The 22,028-nt window shown below is 36.7% G+C and overlaps 3 protein-coding genes across 7 annotated transcripts; 1 reads left to right on the top strand and 2 right to left on the bottom strand.

Moving 5' to 3' along the window:
• Positions 1-4,561: 4,561 nt before the first annotated feature.
• LOC113724944 (reticulon-like protein B2) lies at positions 4,562-7,568 on the top strand. Its single transcript, XM_027247862.2, has 5 exons — positions 4,562-5,224; positions 6,179-6,359; positions 6,442-6,583; positions 6,786-6,855; positions 6,964-7,568. Exons 1-5 carry the CDS (start codon positions 5,017-5,019, stop codon positions 7,131-7,133), a joined length of 771 nt encoding a protein of 256 aa, XP_027103663.1. The 5' UTR covers positions 4,562-5,016; the 3' UTR covers positions 7,134-7,568.
• A 1,026-nt stretch (positions 7,569-8,594) lies between these two features.
• LOC113724943 (F-box protein At5g52880) lies at positions 8,595-12,825 on the bottom strand. 5 transcript variants are annotated; one of them, XM_072073363.1, is made up of 7 exons: positions 12,477-12,825; positions 11,768-12,344; positions 10,859-11,013; positions 10,239-10,326; positions 9,964-10,103; positions 9,445-9,590; positions 8,595-8,875 (listed from the first exon to the last, which is right to left on the bottom strand). In XM_072073363.1, exons 2-7 carry the CDS (start codon positions 11,956-11,958, stop codon positions 8,843-8,845), a joined length of 753 nt encoding a protein of 250 aa, XP_071929464.1. In that variant the 5' UTR covers positions 11,959-12,344; positions 12,477-12,825; the 3' UTR covers positions 8,595-8,842. The 5 variants fall into 5 exon arrangements, with proteins under 5 accessions (XP_071929464.1, XP_071929463.1, XP_027103661.1 ...); XM_072073362.1 differs by having other exon boundaries at positions 8,595-8,912; positions 12,477-12,819; XM_027247860.2 differs by having other exon boundaries at positions 8,595-8,912; positions 11,768-12,333; positions 12,477-12,819.
• Positions 12,826-13,364: 539 nt separating this feature from the next.
• LOC113724942 (uncharacterized) lies at positions 13,365-21,286 on the bottom strand. Its single transcript, XM_027247858.2, has 16 exons — positions 20,539-21,286; positions 19,891-20,012; positions 19,690-19,778; positions 19,554-19,589; positions 19,263-19,356; positions 18,428-18,470; positions 18,233-18,333; positions 17,727-17,791; positions 17,045-17,541; positions 16,881-16,965; positions 16,659-16,784; positions 15,752-16,320; positions 15,340-15,475; positions 15,190-15,258; positions 14,949-15,080; positions 13,365-14,131 (listed from the first exon to the last, which is right to left on the bottom strand). Exons 1-16 carry the CDS (start codon positions 20,781-20,783, stop codon positions 14,018-14,020), a joined length of 2,523 nt encoding a protein of 840 aa, XP_027103659.2. The 5' UTR covers positions 20,784-21,286; the 3' UTR covers positions 13,365-14,017.
• Positions 21,287-22,028: the final 742 nt, after the last annotated feature.

Raw genomic sequence — 22,028 nt, 5'->3', positions numbered from 1 at the left:
CTTTGTATGGGTCGAAGAGTACGAGTTGAGGTTTCAATCTTTTTTATTCTATTTATAAAAATTTTATCAGGGAGGGATAGGAATTTAAGAAGCGATGAGAGAGAAGATGGATTTGAATCTAGTATTTCTAATTTTTAGTTTCAATCACGTGTGATTGCAATGCCAAATTGTGTATGAATTATAAAACTGTGTCTACAACCCAAAAAAAAAAGATATACATATAAATTTTTTTTTTTGAAAAGGGTTATCAAAATTTAAAATTTCGACAAGTAATACCATAACTTGATTGAATTATTTATTCTTATGCTTCCTCTCTCTTTAATGATATCATTTTTGTGACAAAATTCATATAATTTTCTATCCATACAAATGAGCTTTAATTGTTACACTGATAGATTTATCAATATTATTGAAAACTGAATATTTATTGATGTAGAAAACAAAATGCTAGATCTTTTGTCCTTAATTAAGTACGAATACATAACTAGGTTTTATGGTCATTATAAAATAATTTAAAAAAAGAATATCTATAAAAAAAGGAATATCTGTCAATTTTTTGACATGTGGTATAATATTTGATAAAAACTACTGTATAATAGTAAAAAAACATAAAGAAGTTTTTTTTAAAAAAAATTTACTATGATGTTTAACATTAGAATACATCAATTTTTTAAAATTAATATAAATAAACATATAGAATCATTATTAATTTCTTTATTCAAATTATTTATACTTACACAAGTTCATAATAATAATAATAATAATAAAAGACCGTACCAAGGCATGCACAAAATGCTTGTTAAAGTCAAAGACAGCTATATGTATAAACCCGAGAGATCCAATGCTGGTAGTCCATGCATGCATGTCCACAATGAACCGCCTATCGTTTGCAATTCGGTAACAATTGGGCTTAAACTAATGAGGGTAAAGAATGGATCCGAGCCCACTGGATTTCATTGGAAAAATCGGTACTTTAATACAATAGTTTCTCCGCCACCAAGGACTGGATAAGGATAATTTTTTTGGGCCCTGAATCCTGATGTATGAGGACTTTTAGGCAAGCGATTTACATGGACCATATCAGACTGGAATGGTCTAGCCTAGCTATGGACGGAAACTTGACCAATTTAATACTACTAAGCGACCTTTGACACTCTTCCAAAGCATATTTTTTTTTTTTTCTTTCTTGTTGGTATGATATATTCTACTCTACATCTATTTCTACTATAAATTAAGCCCTTGACCTCGAAAGCATATTTTATATCTATTCCTACTTTGAATAAATTCTAGGGATAATTCAGAAACATCCCTCGAGGTTTCTGACAATTTCACTGAATTCTCATAAGGTTTGGAAAATTAAACTTACCTCCATTGATTTGATAATTTTAGTAACAAAATCTTAAAATAATATTGACCTGGACAATTTTTTAAATCAATACCCCAAAATGTCCTTGTAGAATGAGTTATATTTAGTATAATTATAAGGAAAATGTGCTAATTTTTTTATGTTCATACCTACTATTTGATAAACAACTATAATAATAATTTTATTACTATGATATGATATTTTTTATGGTGTTTTATTATGAATTTGGATTTATAAGATAGAAAATAAAATGTTGAAATAATTTATTTAGAGTTTATAAATTTTTGGACTAATGGGATTATCATAATTTAGTAGTGTTTTTAGACAATTTATTTTTGATACCAAAAAATAGAAAACAAAGATTAGCAAAAACATTGGATTACATATAAAACTAACTCGTCAAAAAAATAACTAGTTCGACATTTGGTCAAAAAAAATTACATTTTTTTAGAGATAGTTCTACAGTTTTATTGGCAAAAAATTTTAAAAAAGGAATAAGAAGGAAAAAGAATGACAAAATAAGTTTAAAACTCGTTCTAAATATAATCATACCAAATAAGAAAATTTCATTAAAATATGTAAGAGTAAAATTATCATTTTAAATGACAAGGGAGGTATGTGCAATTTTTCAAATATCAGGAGAGCTAAGTGAAATTGCTAGAAACTTCAGGGGAGGTTTCTGATATTATCCCTAAATTCTATTCCAAAGCATATTCTCGGAAATGTTCCCTGTGGCTAGTGCACAAAAATGTGGATATACCCGAATAAAATTGTGGGATATGCCTTCTTTTTGTTTTCCAAGCCACTGAGTATTCCATTCGGAAGTTCTTCGTGCTTCTGGGTAAAGAAACTGTCTTGGCAATGGCTCCAGCAATAGTTAGCATCCGGTTTTCTGCGGTAATTTCTATACTCTTACTTTTCTTGATCTTCTTTTCAGGAATGAAATTTACATGTACAGAGGCACAATCTTTTTTTTTTTTTTTTTTTGTTTTTGTTTGGGGGGGGGGGGGGGGGGGATGGGACAAATAGAGGCACGTGTGTATAGTAAATTGATTATAATTGGCCTGTACTGTGGGTAAATTGAATTAGTAACTATTGAGAATGCTTTAGGTTACTCTGCCTGCTAAAGGATGATCAGATACCACGCTTTGCAGATAACAAATGTTTGGTTTTTTTTTTTTTTTTTTACCCCCTTCTTTTAAAGATAGCAAATGCTTGAATTAATTGTCGGTTGTATTTCCCGTAGAATATAATATCTGAGGAGCATAAAAGAAAAGATATGAGTTCTTTATTCCATGTTGAATGGGAGTTTAGATGGAAAAAATGATTAATTTTGGATTCATTGGGTACTATTATTTTGCTCTTTACCATGTTATGGATGAAATTAGCATATTGATAAAGTTTACAAGGTATAAGCCAAACTTTTATTCCTTTCCTTTCCATTCCAAATTTGGAGCCCAATTCATCTCTCTTTTCTTTTCTTTCCAATTAAAACTCCTAAACGAGGAAAATTCAGGATTTTTTTCCTCTTATATTTCCTAAACCGCAGCTGTTCTACTTTGTGCCTAACTGGTTGCACCATATAAGCATCCTTGGGATGAAGGTTGCTCCCAGTAAAACAGCTGATATGGGCCGGGTTTCATATTTAACATTACTATCTAATTTCTAAAATTTAAAGATTACAACTTTCTCTTTCAACACTCAATTGGAAGACCAAGGGTTGAAAATCATCTTCATTCTTGATACCATGAAAACTCTTTTTTTTTTTTTTTTTTTTTTTCTAACTTTGGATGACCCCAAAATTAATAGTGGAAACCCCAAAAAGGAATTGTTGGTTGTAGAACAAATTATACGTAATCTACACTTCATATTTTATAAATCTCAACACTTTAAGAATGATTTAATTCAATTTAGTTACATAAAGTGGTTAAGGAAAATATTAAGAAAATATATGTGCAGAACAATTGGAAGATGGTGAAGACTAGGGCTGCAAACGAATCGAGCCGCTCGCGAGCGGCTCAAGTCAAGCTCGAGTCGAGCTCGAGCCAGCTCGAGTCAAACTCGAGCTCGAACTCGAGCTCAGAATATTAACCTCGTTAGCTCGCGAGCTTGAGTATATATATTTATATATATTTTTTATTTTTATTTAATAATAAAATTACGTATATTGTATATAAATATATTTTAATTTTTTATTTTCATAGTGAAATTACCTATATATCCTTAATATTTTATTATTTATTCAGAAAAAAATATAATTTTTTTATTTTTTTAAAAATAAAATAATTTTTTTTTTATTTTTTTCGAGCTCGAGCTCGAAAATTGCCAGCTCGTCCAGCTCGAGCTCGAGCTCGAGCTTGGTAAAATTTAATCGAGGCTCGGCTCGATTAGCTCAAAACTCGACTCGACTCGGCTCGTTTGCAGCCCTAGTGAAGACATCCGTGTGTTAGTTTTATTAGTAGTAAAAATGTAGCGATAAAAATTCCAGTATCAAATAGTAATTTTATGTTTTTTTTTCCTCATTATAGTTTAATAGTTTCAACTTCTTATTCATCAAGATAATTACTTGTAATTTTCAGACAGACGGAAAATGGAATTGAACTTTAGATGAATGATCCTTCCCAAAAAAAAAAACTTCAGACGAATGATGTCCATATTTTTTTTTGGGTTTTCTACTGTTAATCCCAATCTTGAGGCCCAAATGCTTTGCAAATCGGTCCACCCCTCCTCATTGTCCTGCTTCCGCAGAACTGCAAGTTTGATTTGGGCCTCGCAAAATTCTGACACGGTTGGATGGATACTACCCTGCGTAAACCAATGGCTCGGAGCATACACGTCCCGACAAACCGCACTTTGACGCCGTTTGACAATTTACTTCTATGCATTTAATTTCTTTTTAAAGACTACCGTGCTTTCTTTTTTAAAAAAAAATATTTCGTCGCTTTTTAAAGACAATTTTCTTTTTTTTATATATATATAATATTGTCAAGAAACAAGTTTCACATGATTGCAATATAATATCTAATTTAATGATTGTGTCTTTTTTAAGTTTAAAATAATTGTTACATAAATATATTTAACATCTCAATAACTGCAATATGAATTATCGATAAGTATAAAATAATTCAAATCTATTAATACAAACAAATATTAAAAATATATAATAATTGTTGTTCCTGTGTACTGGTTGCTAAAGTTGTGTTTATTTTATTATATTAATAAATCAACCGAGTTCTGTTCAAAAAATATATATAAGCCGCATAAAAAATACTACGATTTGAGTTTGGACCTTTTATATAAAAAAAAAAAAAACCCAATAGAGGATGAAAGTACACACAAGAAAAAAGTCGGGTTAAAAAGGCCGTTGTGCTCCACACCTAACGTCGTTAAAAAGGCCGTTCCGATCTTCATCGATTAACGATATTTTCCGAACCACCAGGTTCGTTTCAAAACCCGAACCTCAGGCTCGGAGATTTTCCCATTTTTAGCCCCCCCGAAATATCACACAACCGGATATTCAAAAGCAGATCAAAAGCCGGAAAACCGCAGTCTCACTGAAAAGAGCACACAGCCCTGCGGGAGGGCAAAAGGCACTGATCGAGAGATCTCCACACCGGCGACTACAGCAGAATCGGTGATCCATCGAAGCAATGGCCGAACATGCTGGTGAACACGATTCAGTAGTCGAAACTGTGAAGGAGAAGATCACTGAGAAATTTCACAGTCACGATTCTTCCTCCTCAGATTCCGATGACGATAGTAAGGATAAGAAGCCGCCGTCCAAAGATATCAAGGCCAAGATCTATCGCCTCTTCGGCCGTGAGAAGCCCGTTCATAAGGTCCTAGGCGGCGGTAAACGTACGGAATTATCCTATTCATCTTATAACTCTCTAAATTTTTGTATCTACACATTTAATTACGTGAATTTGAGAATTGGGTTTAAATAAGAGAGAGGACGTGCCCAGGGTTTGGGCATACCTGGTTTTATTGGATCGTTCAAATCTACATAGTTTTTCCCTACATTGGCCCACGATTTACTGTATCTTATTTTATGCGTATAATACTGCTAATTATCTTGGTTGATTGAGAATCGCCGATTTTCAGATGATTAAGAGCTATGTCGTGGTTTTGTTCTTATTGTAAAATACCGCTCCAATTTGTTCGATTTAATGCTTTGTGCGAAGACTTATGACTAGCACCAATTTTTATCGTCATTTGGCTTATGCTCATATCCTGCATCATTTTTGTTTTGAAAATCTGCAAACAAATTCCTGGATCAGATTGTTCTTATCAACTTTAAAGTTTCAATTGGTGCAAATGCAATCTTACAGATTCAAATTTGAATTACAAGAATGCCTGATGAGTGAAAATAGGATGATAGATCTATGTTTGCGACCCTCTTCATACATTATAGATGACATAATGAGATGTTATCGTGCGTCAATAGCATTCTCCTTTGTTTATACAGCTTGCATGTAGTCCACCTGCAAATGTGTTTTTATTTAGAGTTTTACATTTTAAGCATATAGACTGTGGAAGGGCTTTTTTCTTAGCCCACATAGGTCATTACATGATTTCGATATCAAGCATTTGAAGGTGGTTCATTGCTTCATGCAAGAAAAAAGAAGTGGTAATAGCATTTTGTTGCAATGTGGTTGATTATTTCGGGTGGAACTTTTTCCCCCTGCTTTCTATTTTTTGTTCTTTTTTCTCATGTTGTAGCTTCTCTTCTGCATGTATTTCAAATGTTTATATGCAAAAGCACAATCATGTTCTCATAGATTCTGACGTGGGAATATTCTTATCTGACAGCCGCTGATGTTTTCCTTTGGAGGGATAAGAAGATTTCTGCTAGTGTGCTCGGTGTTGTGACAGCAATTTGGGTGCTTTTTGAATTGCTTGAATACTACTTGCTCACTCTAGTTTGCCACATTCTGATTCTTGCACTAGCAGTCCTGTTTCTTTGGTCAAATGCTTCCACCTTCATTAACAAGTATGTTTGTAGACATTTGTGGTACTTTCTACTGTTTCTATTTGGGTTTGTCAGAGAATTAACTTGATCTTTCACTTATTAGGTCACCACCACAATTTCCAGAAGTCATTCTTCCTGAAGACATAGTTCTGGGTGTGGCTTCTGCTCTTAGAATTGAAGTCAATAGAGCACTTGCTGCCCTACGTGAAATTGCATCTGGGAGAGATTTGAAAAAATTCCTTGCAGTATGTTATCTTCCATTGTTTGTGTTTTAACTAATATCTGGATTCATTAGTGTTAGGACTGAATTTGACTCCCACAGAACCAAACCTTGGAACAAATTGGAGGGAGAAGATTCATTTTAATGGGGATGGAAATTTAGGCCCTCCACCAACCGGAGTGCAATATTATAAATCTTTTTGCTGAATGGAACCTTTTGTGTTTCAGGTGATTGCTGGCTTGTGGGTATTTTCAATTCTTGGGAGTTGCTGCAATTTCCTGACCTTGTTTTACATATGTAAGTAATAGTTTCTTAAGTAGCACTTCATTTACACTACTTGTCTGTCTGGTTTTGTTATTTACTTGTTGTTCTGATCCGGTTCTGTTTCCCTTTTGTTCAAAACAGCATTCATTCTGCTGCACACAGTGCCCGTCCTCTATGAGAAATATGAGGATCAAGTTGATTCCTTTGCTGAGAAAGCTGAGGCAGAGATCAAGAAGCAGTATGCTGTTTTCAACGCCAAGGTATTGAGCAAAATTCCAAGAGGTCCCCTGAAAGACAAAAAGTTTGTCTAGACATGTTGAGGTGGTGAATGGTGATGCCATCCAATTGAAGTGTTTCTCTACATGTTGTTGTGACCTGTTACAATCTTTAGAGCAGATGCTTACGCGCTCTTAATAGTTCGAAAGAATATGGTATGGTTGGTAGTTGAGTTCTAATATTGTTTTGACACAGCCGTTTCCATGGATTGTTCGCTGTGCATGCTGAGAGTAAATTATGTTTTAAATCGGTTCCCCTTTTAGATAGTTTTTTTTTTTCTGTTGCTTTATTATACTTGGACAAATGAGTGGCGAAGTTTTGATCTGTGCTCATCTTGGGTTCCCTTCCGAAATGAACCACTTAAATCTCTTCGCTACCGTTTGGATGTTCTTGTATTTTGTGACATGGGCCGGGGCCCATGTTTCTTTTCTGGAAGATGTTTTGAAAAATAGCCTTGTTTTGCCTTTCTATTGTGAATTCCCGCCATTTCCAAAATATTTTACAATTAAAAAAACTGAATTAATTTTTTATGCACATTGATGGTATGTGTATTATTTAATATAAATTTTACATGTGTGTTATATATTAGTAAAATGTACATACTGATAGTGTGTATAAATTAACTTAAAAATTTTTTTAGGTTTTTCATTTTATTGCTGTCGTTCAAATGCGGTAGCGTCTGTTGATGTACTGGTGCAAGTGGCTGACTCTATCGGAAGACAGTTTCGCTGGGCCTTTGGTTTGACAAAAATGGCCTTTAAGCAAACGGAATGCCTGCTCGATTTTGGCGTGAAAAACAAAAGAGAGCTGGCTGGGGATGGCATTAGGATAATAAGCGAATGAAAGTTCGAACCATATCCAAGCCGAGAGACAGAGAGAGACCATTTTAGAAGAGAAACGTTCTACTCTGTTCTTAGGATGGTATGCATTTCGTTTCAAATAACTGTAGCCTTCGCGGATGCAACGCAGAACCTATCATTTTTCCAATGGTAAATTTCGACTGACATTGGACCTGTCAGGGGAACGCTTACAGGGTAGGTCAGGGAAGGCTAAACGTCAAAGCGAGGTTTGCAATTCTGCTTATGCCTTCTGAAATTCTTTTGTCTACTCTCAAGTTTCAACTACCGTACCATATCAACAAAAGAAGTTACAAAATCATTTATGACTTGGCTAACTCCTTTCCTGTACACAAATATTCGCCACTCAATAAATGTTTCTCCTAGAATTTTAAGATGCAAATTCAAAGTGGCTTTCACAATTGCATTCTGCGTTCGAAATGCTTGCGCATTTACGTTTGAGGAAAGTCGTCTTTGGGTGCCGAAGGAACTTAAAAAGCTGAAATTGTACACTGAAGGGTCTCGAGTTATTGAGCAATTTCTTCACATTTGAAGTGTGTTTACGATGGAATAATTATCAAAGGGGATTCGGATAAGTGAGACCAGGGGTGAAGCGGATAGTTGAAAGCATCAAGAACCAAGCTGATAGAGTACAGAGGATGAAGGAACTGAGAGGTCATGCATTACTAATCAGATGCACCACAATCTGATAATGTTCCATTTACAGAACCAATATAGCAACGAAGGTCCTAGTGTGAAGGTACGAATGGGATTCAGAATTTAATTATTCACCATTCTGTTGTCAAAAAATATACATTCACCTTCTATTATGTCTGTACTGCCATGCCACAGAAGAGGTTGGCCGATTTACTTGGCATACGCCCACATCTTAAGAACACACAGGTCATCTATATCACCATCACTACTGTCTGAAGAAGATTCTGATGGAAGAGAATCGTACAATACGTAGTCAACAATCTGCATTTTACAAAACCTCTCCAACTTAAGCAAAATATCTTGTACATCGGAGGGTAATGACATTTAGTAATGCTCATAAACAAATAGAGTTATCGCATAGAATCATAACCTTTTTTGGGAAAAACTAATTTTTCTACGGTATCATCTCTAAAAATACCTAATAAATGCACCAAAAACAACTCTAATACACCTAACAAACATGCCCAAAAATAACCCCAAAAAAGCGCAAAACACACACTAACATGCACGCATCTTCACCCGTTCTCTAGATTGGAGGAGAGGGCTGGTAGCCGGTAGGGAGGGTTGACACAGTGGGAGGGGAAAACTAAATTTTAAAAATTCCCCAAAAATTTTGAAACTTTAAAAACACCCCCAAAACATATCACATAAATAAAGTTTTTCACAATGTAGATCTACAGTAAAGCTTCGAAGCTCCAAAAACACCCAATCCATAGGGGCCCTTAAGTTTTACAACATGCTATGGTGGGTGACAGTCAAACAACACGGAGCAAACTTAGGCATCTATAATTACCTGAGCCATTGAAACTGGAATAACTTTGGGATTTGTGCAATCTCGTCCAATATGTGTATTATAACATCTAGTGTCGGTGAGCCACACTATTGAACTACAGTGCCAACAGTAGCCCCTGTATGGTGCAACTTTCTTCGACGATACTTCTGAAATGAAAAACATGGTTGTGACTTCTAAAGAGAAAATGCATATAGGAAAACCAACTGGGAAACAAAAACAGTGCTGTAAAACATGCCCTTCACGATCACACTGCACACCCGTATGTGGGGGGACTGCTGGAACAGGCTCGTACAACACCTTGGAACTCATGAAAGAGTATATTCATTGTGATTGTGAGCAATGCCAATAATTGTTGGAACCAAATAACACAGATCATAATTCACCAGAGGACATTAGAGATAAAATACTTCAAGCCTAACTAGGATTTCAATTACTTTCAAGCACCTTAAAATTCTCTTCTTGTCAAACAAAACATGAGCCAGAACATCGTTCTCCTTTTTACAAAAAGTTCAGACCTACCTTGATACACTCTCTTGAAGTTTTCTCTGATACAGATGTCACTTCCAGTTACTGTATCAGTGTATTTATCAGAACCACCAAAGAAGTTGACATACAGTGACTCCCATAGATGGTTGTCACCTGCTGCAGAACTCCATGACCTGCAAATTGACCATACCGCGGAGTAACTGTCAAATGATGGATCATAACTGAAATCATGTGTAACATCAAATACCAAATATGTGAACCTAAGTTCTTGGTCACAAAGAAAATGTTACGGCCTAAAGGGAAAGTACCTGCAGACCATTGCAGCTGAAACTAAAGACTGCAAATCTAAGTAACTGAAGACATGTATAAGGATATCTTCAGGAAACTGGCATGGGCCTGAAACAGCACCACAAAATTAGTAACATGGCAAACCAATATGAGCCAATAAAAGAATTTGCAAGATTTATATAACCATCGGCTACTAAGCAAAAATTTGGTGTGATTGGATGTCTACAATGGAAGATCCTACCTATTTTAGCGTAGGATGTCCAAGAAGCACAAATAATTTATTTATTTATTTATTTTTACCTACAGGTCACTTTTCTGCCACTTTCCTCAACTACACATTGACACAGCATTCAACACAGGTATACGAGCCTATGATGAACAAGCAACGAGAGTCTTGCAGGAAAACAAGGTACAAGTACATGGTTGTACAATATCTCAGCAACGAGATGCATGTCATTAACTTGTTATTCAGGTCAGTGATGGAATTATGTTCACTAGCTGGACAAAATTCCAGGCATCTTTGAAAAAATGAACACGACAACAATTAATAACAAATTTCAAGATTGTTTTCTTTCTCAAGAAAAAGATTCACCATGTTTATGTTTCTCACACAACACAGTATATTCTCAGTTAAAAATACCTTCTTCCTCTTGCTGGGCCTTATTACGCCTCTTAGAAGATACGATGGCATGTTTGAATTCTGTGACTGCCAACACCTTCTTTTGTTTTGGAAGAGTAGACTCGGCATTCTGGAGGAGGAGATTAGCTGCTGAGATGGCATTTTGCGACTGTACCCTATAGTTTAAACAAATTATTCACATAAGAAATGTTGCTCTTCAATCCTAAGTACTAATTCATGTGCAGCAAGGGAACTCCCAGATCAACCTAACTGCGGGTAAGAGGGCTTGATTATGTCTTGGTAGTTCACACAAAAATATTACCATGACAAACAATGATCACTAAACTCCTCTGTACTTGCTATAAATCAGCGTCCAATTCAAGGCCATCCCTCTGTTTTTGCTTTTTCATTTTTGAAAATGCAACACGATGATTCTACGAGATAGTTTTTGACTTGTGCAAAATTGCATTGGAAATAGTTTTTGACTTTTGCAAAATTGCATTGGAAAGTTATCAAATACTGCCACCCAGAAATCCATGTAACAGCTACTATCTTATTGTGCACAGCAATATGATAAGCCATTAGCCTCTAACTTCTCTCTTGACACCTGCTCAGAATGAAAATGCTACTGTAGAAAAATATTTTAAAAAAAAGCCACAAACTTTCATCCTTAGTGCCTATATTGAGAACGGGTGATTTTAATTTCTCCGAGTTTCAGCCAAATATGCAGTGACATCACCTTCAGAATCAAAATTTGAAAAAGGGCCCAATTTATATCTGGTACAAGTAGCAATCAATTCAAATCACTAACAAAACCAAAACAGAATCTGGAATAGCAAAAGCACAAAAGAAGAGACGAAAACTGAGTTGAATGTTCCAGTAGGTAATGGGGAAACAAAAGGTAATAATAGTGCAAGGAGATTTAATTACTGTGGGAGGAGGCGGAAGGCATCGAGGGTGTCCTGGAAGAGCAAAGATTGCAGATTTTTTGGGGCTTTAGAGTAGGCTTTTCTGAGGATAAATGCCAGCTCCTTGCAGGCCAATGGGTAACGAGAGCAGCTTTGATTTGTTAAGGACTCGTGTAGCTTAAGTTCTTCATATCTTTCTTTCGGACATCCCATTTGATCTTGAGAAATTCAGTAATCCCAAAGCCAAAAACAAAAACCCAACAAAATTAAGCGATCAATATCAAACACCGAGCTGCCCTACAATTTTGTCAAGCGAAGCAGACGAAAGCCATCCCACACCGACTCTTGAACAGCTGTCTAATTTCTCAGAATCGTCCTTTCGGGGAAATTTTAAAGAATTCCGACACCGATGTTACTCTTTTCCTACCTTGCCCCCTTCCCGAAGGTTGAATTGCACCAATCAATCCATCCTTGTGCTATTGAAAAAATTCCCAATCCAGTGCATGTAAGTCGGCGCTCGGCGGCAGTCCAATTTGTACAGTTGATGCGATCCTGTGCACCCGTCATTATTCTCTATCACTTTGATTCCTAAAATACCCCTGGTCAAACATATAATAGTACAGTAATACAAATAACACCAGACAAAACGAAAACTTCATCTTCTTGTTCGGGCGAAATCCCTCATTCTTCTATTGAGAAACTGGAAGAACTGAAAATAAAAATTCAATTACCAGTAACCAAGAGTTGCCAAAGACTGATTAATGTGACTTGAACATCCCGAAGAATTCAGTCATTTCGATAGGATCAAAGTCATCTGTGACTTGCCATTGGGGCCAGACATCTCCAGTAAAAAAGAGAAAAACGTCTTAGACGGCAAACAACCCTTGGGAGAAATTCATAGGATGTAGAAATTACAAGGTGATGTTTATTCAAGAATTTCTTGTTGGGTTTTAAATTTCAGGAGGAGAGATTAACAAAAAGCTTAGAAATTTTAGATGGGTGCTTGTGAATTAGTAGTGCTATTTCAGTGGATTGATGCCAAGACATGCCAGTAAGTCAAAGGGTTCGCGAGAAATGCCGTACATAGGTCGAGAGAAAATGCTGATGCTGAAATACGCGAGGAGAACGAAATGCTGAAGACAAATTTGACGAGGCATAGACTTGGTGGCACGTAACAAACAATTGCCAATTTGGAATAAGATTTGCAAAGTGCTAAGGGCCAAAGAGAGGAAATTGGAGGTATAGTTAATTTGGTCACTTTGCAGAAATCAAGCGAGACGGATCACTTACAAAATTGGACTGCCCGACCCAATTGCATTTGATTGGAAAATTTTCAAAGCACAAGGGTGGTTGGTTTCGATGTGATTGAATCTTTAGCAAGGCAATGCGAGTAATCTTTTTTTTTTTTTGGATAAAAAGCAGATTTCATTGACAAATTGTTGGAAGTCGTCCGGTGCTATTTGATCTACATCACTAGAAATTATACATCTATTTATAGAAATTCTTGCAGTGGCGGAGCTAGAAATATTGGTCAGTGACCAGTAATAGCCTCCTGAAGGCTAAAACACCACTCTTATCAGATCAAACACCAATAATCCTATCCATCTTGAATTTCACGCTTCACATAAAACCAATCATATATTCGTATAATGCTGGTGATTCAAGAATCCGATAAAATAAAAAAGAGTTTATCCTTTGTACATGAGAAGTATGACGCTTTCCTACTGATTTTGCTTGGAGTTAATGCAAAAAGAATACTACCAAAATGCAACAGTAAATTTACACGACGAATGGACTATCCGCTTTTCATCGAATCTATCACAGTCGAGTCAACAAAATAAACAGACTAACAAATGCGCATACCCTTCCCCAACCCCCCCCCCCCCCCCTCTTTCCCCCCAAATCACCAAAAAACCACGTCTCAAGCCTACAAAAAAACCACACAAGAACATCTTCAACAGCCTCCACTCCGAAGAGCTAACGTGGTTCAGCCAATATCGAACATAGTTGTTAGCATTTCTTCTTTTCTCCTCTTTCAAGAGTGGGTTTCAAAAGGGCAACCGAAATGCTTGGAGAATTTTGTGACCATTCAAATTCTTCTGGGGCGATCAAGAGTTATTCATTGCGGCGGTGACAGCTTTCACCACTTCCATGCTGCGCTATTCTGGGACAATGGGGTTTCCTGGTTCCCCAGCCTTCTGCTGATTCAGAGTATCACCAAACAGGAAAGGATTTAAGTAACAAGCGTCTGTATATGCAGGCAGCCAGTGACCTAAAGGAAGTAAGACAACTGTTGCTTCTTCCTTGAACCTCCTTCACCATATAGATCATTCCATTGCTTCAGCTCAGCCATGATAGAACCCTCGGAAGCAAAACTGGCAGCAACCTGCAATTGCAAAATATCCTCAAGAGGTTTTACATGACAAAAAAAAAATTTTGCGTAATACTGTGAAAAAAAAGGTCACATGCTCAAAAGAGAAGGAAAAAAAAATGTGAAAAATGGAAACAAAAAACGAGTAGCGTTGACATATTGCTGCCAAACTAGATTCCTACTACTGTTACTGGAAGTCAAGATGATCAAGGGACAGGAATGCCTCAGTCCTACCAAATTTGGCAAATTAAAGTGATACGAAGGACATGCTCTTTGAGAAGAAAATGGTACACAGTTACCAGGGAAAACAAAAGATGAAGCTGGCTCATGAGTCCTATTTTTTTGCTTTCGCGTGTCAGGACTTTTAAGTAGGTCCTTTAATAGTTGTGAATAAGTAAGAATTGTATTTTACAAGATCATGGGAGGAACATCGGATGGCCACATCTTCACCTCATCGCAGAATACCTCCAGACTCGTCCGTGTGGTTTGAGTAGATTTCCCGTATCCTCAGAGTTCCCCTAGAGTACTATTTCCCATTTCAGGGCACCACACATTTTATAAATGACCCAAGGATAACTCAAAATGCAGTCATATAGTATGCTAAAACTCCCAATCTACTTGGCATGGGGACATGAAAGAAACACTCGGCTAAACCTATCTTTGGGAACTATTTAACTACTCATCTTCCTACACAAGAATGCAAAACTATCAGAAGAAAAGAGAGGAGAAACTTTTGCACATTGGAGAACAAATGGACACAAATTTTTCACAGCAGATATGGTTTAAAAAACAAACTTGCTCCATATGACAAGATGAAAGCTAGTACTATTACCTGATTCTTGGCCTGTCTTATGTCTCCCATGTTTAAGGGCCTCAGAGCAATAACGCTTTCTTCTTTTGCTTCCTCATTTCTGTCATCAGCATCTTCAGAGCTCTGCCCTTCTTCAGCTCTCTGTTTTTTCTCCTACACAGGGAAAGAAGGAAAAAGAAAATCAACATAAACATTAAGAAAAAAAAAAACTAGCCAAACTGTATCTTAGGAAGCGAAGTGCAAGAACTTTGCATAAGAATACCATATCCTTCTTTCTCTCCTGTTGAATCAGCTCTCTCACTGGTCGATAAGCCGCAGTAATGCACAAATTCTGCTTTCAGGAGAAAATGAAAAGCTCGTATAAGATTACAAAAATTTGCAATCCAGAAACTTCATACGTGCCAAAACAAACCTTGAGATCACTTCCACTATATCCTTCAGTCATGGCTGCAAGCTCCTTAAAATCTAGGTCTTCTACCTTCTCCTTTGACAGAAGAGTTCTCAAGATCATTTCTCTGCTCTCCACAGAAGGAAGACCAACCATGATCCTGTAAAGCAGAAACCGAGTAAAATCCAGAACCAGATACACAAAAACGCGTCATGAATTGCTCAAATATATGAAACGAGAAGTTACAACTCAGTCTTCATTCTTCACAACGAGAACTGGTGGTAAACAACACACAACATATAACATAAACCAAAACAATTTCTCATCTTGCTTTCACTTTCATGGACAACAACATTCCAGATGAAGTTAGTAGTGATAGAATCAGCTTTGACATTTGACAACGTGAAATCCAAAAAAGGTGTAACTATGAATATACCTGCGTTCAAACCGCCTAATTATTGCTTCATCAAGATCAAATGGCCTGTTAGTTGCTGCCAGAACAAGAATTCTTTCACCAGGCTTAGTCAATAGGCCATCCCAATGGCTCATGAACTCATTCTTAATCTTCCGCATAGCCTCATGTTCCCCAACTCTGGTTCTCTGGCCAAGCATGCTATCAACCTCATCCACAAAAATGATGGTAGGAGAAACCTTTGCTGCAAGTGTGAAAAGAGCTCTGACATTTTTTTCGTCTTCACCAAACCATTTTGAAGTAATTGTTGACATTGATACATTTATGAAACTTGCTCCAGCTTCATTCGCAATGGCCTTTGCCAGCATTGTCTTTCCAGTACCAGGAGGCCCAAAGAGCAATATGCCTCTACAAGGCTTTAGAAGACCCCCTTGGAAGAGGTCTGGTCTTCGGAGAGGAAGCATCACAAGCTCTTGAAGTGATTCTTTAATCTCATCCAGAGCACCAATGTCTGCAAATGTCACGCCAATCTCGTTTGCAGGAATAACCTCAGGCCTTATACGTTTCTCAAATTCATTGTCTGGAGGCACATCCTGTAGTTTAAAGTACACAAGAAGTTTCAATAAGAGAAAATGAATGAAAGAGTAGTTTGTGGATTGAACACTAGGCATAAAGTTCATGTTAAACTGTCTGAAATTGCTATTTATGCCTCTAACTTCTCTGCTGTGTGATATTAATTTAGCGTGAAGTGATGCATTCTCTGACCAGAAAACATCACCTAAGGTTGAAACCTAGCCCATTTTCCAACAAACTTGAAATTTATGGAAGAGAAGTATAGAAGACATGGAGAAACATATAGGAGCAGCATCCAACATGAACTGGTGGCATTGTCTCCCTTTTCAAGGATCTAATACCACACGATTAGACTTACAGGAGCTTTCGGTGCAGGTGGATTTTCACCATCCTTCTTTGGAACTGATTTTTCAGTCTCAGTTTTGTTTTCGGATGTGGGGTTTGGTTCAGACTTCAAGCCAACATTCTCCTCCCCTTCAGGACCCTATCATTGATGAGAAAAAGAACTATTAACCTTGTCAATATTTACATTCTTGGAACACTTCCTGAGTAAATATCTGATATCAAGACGCAAACTGACCTTGGAAGATTCAGCGCTTGCCTCCAGCTTGATAGTGTCTTTACCACCTTTTCCCTCCTGGAAGATACTCAAGCCATGGGACAAACTGTACCAGAGCGTGTAAGCATCAGAAACAGGATGTGTAAATCTAAACAAAACCAAGTACGCCATAGTTTACTGGGTACCTCTTAGATGATATAAGAAGCTTCCCATTGCGATATTCTGGATCCTTGTTATTCATCAGATGATAAGATATTGCAGAAACCACAATTTCCTCTATATAATTACTTAGAATCACTGTATCTGCTTGGCAGATTGATCCTAGATCATCACACACAAGATCATTTGCTTCAAGTACCTCAGCAATATGATTTTTATTATCCTGAATCTGGATTTTTTTCATGTCCTCCTCCAATTGAGCTTTCCAGCTCACAAGATGAGTCTCGTCTTCAGGAGGTCTAATCTCAATATCATAGGGAAATAAAAGACTGATTCTCTCATCCACATCACCACAATCATCTTCAGGATCCAACATGCGGGAACCAAGTACCACGATTGATCCTGTTAATTTCTTTAACATTCTGTCAAACAATTTGCATAATCTGGAGGACTGGAGAAGAAGCCTTTCGACATCCCTGATGTATAGAATGATGCAGCTACTTTTAGAGACTGAAACCAAGACCTGCAATATTAAAAATCTTCTTTTCAGCACACTAAGAATTCTAGTACCAGCATTTCACAATTACTTAGAATATATTATCAAATCAGAAGATTAAAGAGCCAGAATAGTAGTAGAATGCAACAAGCAACAGAACCAACGTTTTGTTGGTAGTAGGCAAAGAATTGACTTTGAACAATAAGATTTACCTTGTGCAGTGACTGTAAGAAAATCTTTTCATCAAAACACCAGCTGGTGATGCGCTTGGGAGGAGCTAAAAATAATAATAGAAAAATCAATCACATAAAAGGTTTTCAATATGGAAATTATCTACCAGAAAGAGCATTCTATTCTCTCAAACCAGTTAAAAAGCAAGAGAAGAGATGCAGCAATTTCAGTCCTCCTTTTCAAAGTTTCCATCCAGACAATAATCCAGATAAGAAAAAAAACTGGAAAAAAAGGAATACATGATATACTTGATAGAATTCCCCAGTATCAACAAAAGATTAAATGCAACATCATCAGAGATTGAAGTAGAGAGAATAGCAACTCCAGAAAAATGCTGAATTAAGGAAGACATGTTTAGAAAAGAAAATGCGGGAAAAGTTTAGTCAATTGGGTGAAGAAATTGGTCAGTCCATCAAATATCAAAATGTTTTTTCCTTTTCTTTTCTGTAGTCTCCTTTACTGCTAAAGTTGAAAGCTCCATGTTTACCTGAATTTGAAGATGATGACTGGGAGCTAATGCTACTCATATCTGAAGAGACAGAGGAATTTCTGCGATGCTTTAGAGAATGGTTTACTCCTTCTGTGTGCCTATAAAACATGGTCAATATGTAAGTAGTGGATATAAACCTAATTGGTCTTATCTTTAATGAGCAAGCAAAAGACAAGAGAAGTGTTACTCTACCTTAATTTACTGTCAAAGCCACTGCTTTGCCTAGCTAATGTACCTGTAATAATCAGTATTTGGATTCTTTAAGAAGCTCATGAAAGATGTATGCAAGACCATGCATATAAAACTTTAAGGAACAAAAACCAAACAGATTCCCAACACGTAGCCTCCAACTTCAAGTTCCATAAGATCCACAAGATGGCAAATATTAAACAGCCTTAAGTTGAGGAACAATAAGTGACTAGTATTTAAAGCCCATCTTTGCTAACTCTAACTCTTTCCAAATAAATTTTTCCTGACCAACATAAAATGAGGAAGAGCAGCACAAATAGCATACGCAATGAAGTGTGCCACCGTGAAAAACCACCATGAACAGTTCACGGCACATTATGTATACCATTTTGTATGATTTTAAACCAATTGTCATGTTTTGCAGACATTCATATTCTTAGCAATGCGTTCAAGCCCTGCAGGGCATGTTGGTGCCCTCTTTCATCTCAAAGATGAAGGAACCAAGATCATCGTTCACTTTAATGAATAGAGGAAGCAAACTATATCCCTTCTTTGTCTGAGCCCACAAAATGGAAGCAAATAAACAGCCAGTTTACGCTATAAGATAATCACTTTTACTGAAAAGTTGAGTTACTCCTGTACCAATATTCTTTATCACTATTGTAGGGAAAGAATTACTTAATAAAACACCATTTAAATGAATAAATATAGAAAATTTTTAACATGAAAATAAAATCTATGGCAATAACACTGAAAGAGAAGAAGCATTCAGAAACCAAAAGAAGGCTATCACAGCATAGCATGCAAGAGCCTTAATTTAAATGCTTCCCTTTCATACCTCGATTATCAACACTATTTGCAATGATTGAGAAGGAGCCAAGCAAACTGGACATCTTTTCCAATGTCAACTCTGAGATTGACCTCTTGAACGACTAAAAAGGAAACAATGTTAATGAGGAAAAGTGATCCAAATGAAATAACTTCTTATTAGGGACAGGAAAAAAATTGAAAAAACAAAAGGATGGTGCCTACAAGTCCCGCAAACAAGACTTAACCTAGAATACCACTGAATGCTATTGAAACAAAGAAATCCATGCATCAGGTTCTCAGCATATACAAAGTTACGTACCGGTTCTCTTTTTGCAGTACCATACTTGCTCTGCATCTGCAAAAATTGACCCAGATTTAAGATAGTAATGATAATAATAATAATATAAGACTGGGAAAGCTATATGCATTAGGAAATGCCTTTCCCACACGTTCACCTTCAAAGAAAAATCAGTAATATCCAGCAGAAGCAACTTCGCATCAAAGTGATGAGCCAGGGCCTTGGCAAGCATTTGCTGGTATAGTTCTGGAAAGGCATAATACAAAAAGTGAAGAAGCAGATATGTAGACACCTTCAGGTGGAACAGTTAGCAGAAAAATACATAATTTTACTGCATCAAATGTAGTGTGTACTGTACCAGCAGGTCCAGAAAGTAGTATGGCCCTACTAGCAGGAGAAAGATTTCTGGTGTGCTTAATCGCATCTAAGTGCCTTAGATGAACATAGGCCGCACTTGTGAGTAACACCCGTGTACGTTCACTGCCAAGGCATCAAACATCGAAAGGTGGTGATTGAGAGCATACAATACAACTGAAAGGGAGAGCTAATTTACTTAATAATCTGGTTCAGATTAGTAATCGAGGAGTTACGATCATAAATGGATGTTCGAAAACTAAGCAGAGAGTTAGTTCATCGAAGCATAAGAAGAGTAACCATATGGGTGATCCATCACGGCACTTGTTATTAAGAGCAAAACATGAAATGTAGCATCTAGAAAATAGCCAAAAAAGAAAAGAAATCTCCTCATCTGGTAGCAAATAAAACTTCAAAATGCGCAACTATAAACATTATTAGTACAATATTTGCATCTATGGCATAGTATACACGTCGGTCTCAGTAAAGTTGTTGGTTATATTACTTTTACCGCCATTCCTTTGAAAAAAACGGAAGGAGGAAAAAGAAAAAATCCATAGAAAGTTTTATTTAAGGAAAAGAGAAGAAAAGAAAAAACAGAAAGAGGGGAAAGGAAAATCTTGCAAAGCGGGGTCGAAGTGAAGAATTGAACCTGAGGTAATAAGGGAAGTCATCAAAGGAGACCTGGGAGTCTTTGCCGGGAATAATGAGCCTGAGAAGCTCGAGCTGAATTTGGTCGCCGGTAATGCCATCGGGCGCCGCCGTGGCCCAAGCATTATTGTCAGAGTAATTATTGATCCCACTCCATCTGCTAACAGTTTGTCCTGACACCAAACCAAGCCCCACACCAACCCCCACCCCTAATGCCGATAATAATATGTGCTTCTTCTGTTCCATCCTCTATCTTCTTCCACTTCCTCCTCCCACTACCATTCAATCATCAATATATTCATACACCAAAATTTCAAATGATTACAGAGTACTAATACATTCAATTGATCACCTTCTCTTATTTCCTTTTTCTCTTGTGATTCTTATTGCCTTTTTTTTTTTTTTTTTTTTTTTCCTTTTTTGAAGAAAAAAGAATCTCAGTTGAAGATCAAGGACAAGAATCAACAGAGGCAATGAATGCGATCCGTAGAAGAATCGGTTTGTTGTTTGAGGGCAATATAATGCGAGTGCTTGTGATAAGAATCCCTCCCTCTATATATTTACACACACACACATATATATATAGAGAGAGAGAGAGAGGGAGAGAGAACGGGGGCTTGGAAGGGGAGGGGAGGTTTAACTTTTACATAACTTTTAAATGGACAATGACAGGTAATATGAAAAAAAAGATGTTTTTTCCTGCTAAGAAAGAAAAGAAAGAGTTGAGGGAGGAGGAGGAGGGGATGACCGATAAATAATACACTAGTTCCAGACTCCTACTCCTAATAATGAATGGTTTAATTGGCAAGTTGGGGGGCTACGGGCTACAGTACAAAGACGAAGAGAACGAGAAATGCGTATATCCCCGAATGATTATTACGAGACTTGAGACGACGACATTGGTCCATTCTTTCTTTCTTCATTCATTGGACAGTCAAAAAATTAAAAATTATACGACTTGGAGAGTAGCATTTGACAGTACTCAACTCGACAGTTGACGGGACAGGTAAGCTACAAAAAGGCTCCGACGGCCCAACGGCCAACAACTTGTTCCTTCCCGCTGTCCGCAGCTGTTTTTTTTTTTTTTTAATTTTATTTTAATGGTTGTGAGGAGTATGCCATCGGTATTAATAATTTTTTTAACCAGTATCCAAGACATCTAAAATATATTTATTGTACACTTTTATATTTATGTAATATATAACTTTGTGGATTAACATAATTATTATTTATAAAAACTTCAACACTTGTCCAAAAAAATTTAACCGAATCCTATTATCAATTGCCATTTAAAATCCATCCTTCCTCTATCATCAACTTTTTTGTCTTGTAAGAGCAGCAAAACACTTGATGGTTCAAAATTTAGCACAACATTTCATCGATTCAAATATTAAAAATATATGTGCCATCAGACAAGTTAGCCACCACATAGATTGAACTCTTGATTTTCCATCAATGTATTACGTGCACAGTGTATTCGTCTAGTCCGAT

The sequence above is a fragment of the Coffea arabica genome, chromosome 2c (assembly GCF_036785885.1).
Source record: "Coffea arabica cultivar ET-39 chromosome 2c, Coffea Arabica ET-39 HiFi, whole genome shotgun sequence".
NCBI classification, from domain to species: Eukaryota; Viridiplantae; Streptophyta; class Magnoliopsida; order Gentianales; family Rubiaceae; genus Coffea; species Coffea arabica.
This window is presented reverse-complemented; position numbering and strand designations above follow the sequence as displayed.